The sequence below is a fragment of the Morone saxatilis genome, unplaced genomic scaffold, assembly GCF_004916995.1.
Source record: "Morone saxatilis isolate NCDOM2014 unplaced genomic scaffold, NCSU_SB_2.0 Contig24, whole genome shotgun sequence".
In the NCBI taxonomy this organism is placed as follows: Eukaryota; Metazoa; Chordata; class Actinopteri; family Moronidae; genus Morone; species Morone saxatilis.
The window spans coordinates 3,660,472-3,666,369 of record NW_023339807.1 but is presented as its reverse complement, the minus strand read 5'-3'; the positions used below and the strand labels follow the sequence as shown (position 1 = coordinate 3,666,369).

Genomic DNA, 5,898 nt, shown 5'->3' with positions numbered 1-5,898 from the left:
AAATAAAGGCTTTTCTTTTCTCTTTACATTAACAATGGCTGCTGACTCTCCAACAGGGAAATCATTGAATATTTACTTAAAGACATTGCCTGTCTGAATACAATTTGTTGTTGTCCAAAAGGTGTCTGTTAATGTTCACATATTTCATTAATTCATAACCAAAGTTTAATGATTTCATGGTGTCAATCATTAACCTCTCAAGGAGAACCTCTGACTGCACACATATAACAGGGACATTGTTTTGCAGTGATTTTTAAAAAGGGATTACATTGTAAACACTCAGAAGTGCTGTAACTCTCAGGTTATTATTTATTTTTTTTTTTTACAAGAGTGCAATGTAACAGAGTCAAATCAGGCCTTTTTTTTAAAAGATCAAACAGCAGACCAACCCTTCGCTCCAAGCGGGTCAAAGTTGTCATAGTTAATGAGTACAAAACAATTCAAGAAAAAGCTAAGCAGGGCAAATAATAGAAGAACTCGTGTTGAACTCCACCACATATCTACACAGGGAGGGCTGCTTCAGTGCACATTCAAAACCTCTGCAATGAGCCTGACATGCTACATATTAAACTATTCCAAAAACACTGCAAAGAGTTAACTGATATCATCATGTGAGGACATTATTGGCAGAGCATAACCACGTTCATTTACTAAAAGACTTAAAAGTGGAAACACAATATTTACATAACGACAAAAAAAGATTTTAATAAAAATATCTTATAATTACAATAGTCTATTTTAAGCATATAAGTCTTCCTTTCACATACTTTTATAGAACATTTGTGTCTCTATATGTACAATCTTAATCGTCTCGAATCAGAATTGTTCTTTTTTACAATATCAAACATTTTAAGATTCCAGGGATGACATCCCTGTTCAACACAAATCATCTATTTTAAACAATAGATGTCCAAAACATGTACAATGATTTTTCGCAGTTTAGTAAAGCTTTAAACTGGAGTCATTTTTAGTTATTCTTTAAGCACAATTCACAAACAGTTTTCATAGCTGTTGACAGACGGGTTTCCAACAAAAAACTTCTCAGCGTGGGGATTCCACGTTTTCACTCTTTTAGAAAGAAATTTCAAGTGACAAGAAGTAAAGTTAGAGCAACTTAAACAGGAGGAAGGAGAGGGAGATGTCTACATACTGATTCCTTGTTCAATGGAACCAAAAAAAAAAGAAAAAGCTGATATGAATAGTGATTTTATTTGGGTTGAATTCCTCCCAGCGGTTTTGAAATCCCCTTGTGATTGTGCCTCCAGTTGGGTGTGAGTCCCTGGCGAAGCTTTGCTGGCTTTGGAGCGGCTCTGTGTAGCCTGCACACCTGTGGAGGGGATGAATAGCAGCGGGGGGGTGAGCTACAGAGCTCCAGACTGACTGGCGCCACCGACAAAACAGAGGCCATGCTTGATCAACAACCCAAAACAAACCAGGTCAAACAACAACCACACAGCTCCTCAGGCTGTTGGGCAAGGCTGCCGAAAGGCTCTCGGAAAGACTGCAAGAGTGTCTCACTGTAACACACACCGCGTACATGCTTTTGGCCTTACCCAGGTGTGTTTAGATTCAGTGCTATAAAACTAACTTTACAGCCAGAACTGCAGCTTGAATGGGACTGTGAGGGACAGACAGAGAGTGAATGAGAGAGAGTGAGAGAGGGAGGAAGGAGTGTGTGTGTAAGAATGAAAGAGAGGGCAAGCTGAGGTTTTAACCCTCTCTTCTTCACAGATTGCTACACCAGTGACAGTTATTGCGCAAAGCACAGCTGCCTCTGAGGTTGGTGCCAATTTAAGGTTTCTCAATTATTATTTTCCCTGACATCTACTGGCCTCCCCAAAGCACTCTAGAGATTGTCAATTTACACCACATATAGGCTACAATAATAAAGTTGATGGGGATGCCTCAGTGACCACCACTTATGGTGTTTTCTACTGGCCACACACACAAAAACAGCAAGAAAACTTATGATTGTAAATAAAAAATAAATTATAAAAACACATTTAAAATGTTACTTTAGGCCAACTTACCAATGCAGTGCTTTTATCTCAGCGGCATAAAATAGAGTCCTCCGGCTTTTTGACTATTGATGTCCTCTACAAAAAAAAAGCAGAAAAAGGAAACATGTAAAACGGGTTATCTCCCATGTATAAGACTAAATAAAGGCAAGGCCTAAAGCCCTGCAAAATAAATGATATACAGCAGAGCAGCAGAAAATCAGCCGGCTATATCTCCCATAATAAATTCTCTTATAGCCTATTGAATAACAAATTGCCCTTATTGTGCGCAGTGGAGTGGGCTGCAGGCTGAAGGTACTTCACCAATCCTGGGATAAGGTGGGCCTCTGACACACACTGTCATTATCATGCAAATCATAAAGCCCGCAATCAAGTGCGCAATCTAACCCACGCCGAATGCGTTTTTTGCGCATGATTTTTCAAGGCTGTGCAGTGAGCTGTGTAGCATTTTGAGTATTTTCTGTCTTTTTCTCCTAACATTGGAAGGACAATGACACATAACGGGCATGACGCGCTTTGTCTGAGTCTGAGTGGCGGACGGCAGTCTGGCACGGGGAGGTACAGTAAATCGGGGTCCCCGGTAAGTCCCGCTGGAAACGAGGAATGGAGAGCCGCCTCCGCTGTTATAAAGCTTACCTGGTGGTGGTCTATGTTGAGCACGGTCAGCGGTGTCCGGCTGGGGTTGGAGGCTGGAGGAGGAGGGCAGGTCCCGGTCTGTTGTGGCTGTTGTTTATGGAGAGAAGGGTGCGTCTCCAGGGCCAGCTGCAGGTCCAGGATGTAGTCTATCACATGCTGGAGGATCTCCACTTTGCTGACTTTCTTATCCTGCGGAATGGTGGGCACCAGGCGCTTCAGCCGGCTGTAGCAGTCGTTCATGTCGTACTGCAGGCAGAACAGGTCCTCCTCTTCCATCCTGCACCGGGCGATGTTGAGGCTCTGCTTCGACAGATAGTGCAGGGAGAGCTCGCTGCCGCTGGAGGAGGAGTCCTGGGGGTGGACTGGAGTAACAGCCTTCATCTTAGATAACCAACGGCTCAGAGAGAGGCAGCGAAAAAACAAACAAATAATTACACTACTGGTAGCAGGAGGTATTTGAGATTATGCGCTGTAAACACGGCGAAAGCTACTCTAATACAGCCGCAAATTAGCGAGAGAATAAGATAAAGCAAAAGGCGGAATTCTAGTCTGTCAACACATCCCGTGGAGCCTCACAGTTCCTCTTACTTCAGCAGGCTCGGTGTGAAAGGAATGAATAGATTTCCTACATTTATAGAGGAGAGGGGAGGCGCCAAGCCAGCCGGCTGACAGATCAGGGAGAGAGGCTGGTCAATCACCGGCAGCCCGCTGCCCACCGACCCCACAACGGAGCCGAGAAAAAGGCGTGTCTCATTCTGTGTGCGCTGCGGTGGGCTGCCTGTTGGTAGGAGAGGTGTTTGTATGTGTGTGTGTGTGTGTGTGAGAGAGAGAGAGAGGGGAGAAAGGAAAAGAGAGAGGCCATTTAAAGCAGTCAATTGTGCATTAGCATCGCCATACAAAGAAAAAAGTCTCAAGTATCTTTACGAGCAGCCGAACAAGAGGACTAGTTTGAAGATTTCCTGATTGATGCATTTGCACAATTCAGCTGGCTGATTACCGTCGGATTGCATCTTTAGTTCCGTAGTCATTGATGCGTAATTACGCACAGGCTCACTTGTATTGATCACCCCTGGCTGTGACAGATGATCCCGAGCCGAACCACCTGCTTTAATGGAGAAACCTGTCTCACCTCACAGGGGAAACCAAACTGAAAACACATCGTGACAGCAGTCCAAATAATTCATTATAAAATGTACATGTAATAATATTCCAATTCATTTTAGGACTTTCAGCACGTGTTAAACTATTAACTTTGACCTTATTGCAGTCTATAATTACAACGTTATTTATGCAGCATTCCTTCGGTGAATTGTAATTTTGCTCTGACACTTGTTTTTATCAGATTTATTACCACTTCATAAGAGAAACCGGGGTCTCGAGGACGTATAATTCCCATCATCATCTCTGATTGAATAAATTGTTATTATGACTTCATATAACAAACATTTTCTTTTTCCCAACCCTGACTGCAGCTCTAGGGGAGCCGGGACAGGCCGATTTGGCAGCGCCTCCTTGCCATTCCTTACTCCAGCTGTGTGTTATTGTGCCTCCTGCATTCCTCCGCTCTCGGGGACGCGTCGCCGCTCCGCTCCCTCCCTCACAGCCGCCTATTGAGCTGCCCCGCCGGGTAGACTGCCTGGCGCCACACATGGGGAGCTCATCCATTCACACCCAGCTCCTCTCCTCTCCTCTCTTCTCCTCTCCTCTCCTCTCCTCTTTTCTTTCTTTCTTACTTTCTTTCTTGTCAGACAGGTTGCCAAGACAACATAGAAGCTACACTCAACTTCAGTTCAGCCTGAATCCTGAGTGTTTTCCATCCAGGATGCATAGGGGGGCCCTGAGGTCTGAGTCTAGTGGGGATGACACCCACCTCAGTGCCTCTTTGGAGGTTTAATGTCCCAAACTTTATGGGAACCACCACAGTCTCTTCTGTCATGAATATTGAAAGGCTTAAATGGCTTTAAATGGGTATTTTCCTCTTCTCGCTGTGTCTCTGTCTTCCTCCCTCTGTCTCTCTCTTTCTCTGTTTTCTGTTGCCATGGGAAGTGACTGTTCTGCTCAGTAATGTGTGCAACAATGTTTGGTTCAGGGACAACTTCAAAGGGGTCAGTGGTATGAATCTTTGATGGTAGCCTTTCCACTAGCAACATGGTGCATGAACTCTCGCCCATGACAAGCAGATGACGGACTAGGTCTGAGAGAAAAACACTGTCCAGTTTAGCCCTAGCAATGACTCACAAATGCTTCCACTTTGACCATGTATGTCTATAATAAAACCGGAAGTTGGAGATTCTACACAGTCTGAATTTCAAGCTCGTTGGCTCTCTTTCTGAAGGCTAATGGGTTGAAAAAACTTGCTGCCAAGAATAGTTTTTCCATATAAAATAATTCATTTGTAGATTCCACAGAAATGCTTCAAAATAGGCAAAACCAAACCAAAGACTGTAACGAGGAATACAGTAAAGTGTACTTGCATCCACTTGTTTTGGAAATAAAAAATAATTACATATAATATGTAGTATATAGGCCTACATATATATTTTTTTACGCTTGGCAGAGGTGGAAAAGTTGTGACAAGTTGTGTATAAATAAAAATCGAATGTGCTAAAATGCAATGGAAACAGACGTAGCAAATAAATGATTACGTACAGGAAGCATGTGACTTATATGTCCAGTGTATATAAGAAGGATATGTTGGCAGAAATACAATTTAATATTCTCAGGTATGTTCTCATTAGTGAAAGAATCATTCTGTTACCTTAGAATGAGCTGTTTGTATCTAAAGAGGGAGCGGGTCCTCTTGAACTACCATGTTTCTACAGTAGTGAAACAGACAAACCAAATGCTAGCTTCTACAAAAACATCAGATTAATTCCCGAAACACATAAATATCACATTTCCATCACAAATTGCAGATGGTTCTCCATTGTTTAAGGTTTGACTCCGGCTCCTTTAATTACATCAACTCGTGGTGCCTTCTTCTTCTGCACTGGTTTAATGGCACTCAACTGGAGAATTAGCACCACCAAATGTTTATCTCAATGGGCCCAACTCCTAATATTAGTGGATAAAAACACACCTTCATTTGCATTTCCTATGGCAGATTTTCTGGAAATGTATTTAAAACAAGCTCTACATTTAGACAAAAATTTGACTACTGTCTCTGAAATTCATCAGCAGGTGTGGCTCATGGCTCTTACGTATTCATCCACTGAATGCTGATAGACCTTTTTCACAGCAGCCA

At 42.8% G+C, this 5,898-nt stretch overlaps 1 protein-coding gene across 1 annotated transcript; it reads right to left on the bottom strand.

Annotated features, from left to right (window-relative positions):
- Positions 1–312: 312 nt before the first annotated feature.
- id4 (inhibitor of DNA binding 4) lies at positions 313–3,295 on the bottom strand. The gene is made up of 3 exons (XM_035671607.1): positions 2,655–3,295; positions 2,031–2,096; positions 313–1,327 (listed from the first exon to the last, which is right to left on the bottom strand). Exons 1-2 carry the CDS (start codon positions 3,033–3,035, stop codon positions 2,049–2,051), a joined length of 429 nt encoding a protein of 142 aa, XP_035527500.1. The 5' UTR covers positions 3,036–3,295; the 3' UTR covers positions 313–1,327; positions 2,031–2,048.
- Positions 3,296–5,898: the final 2,603 nt, after the last annotated feature.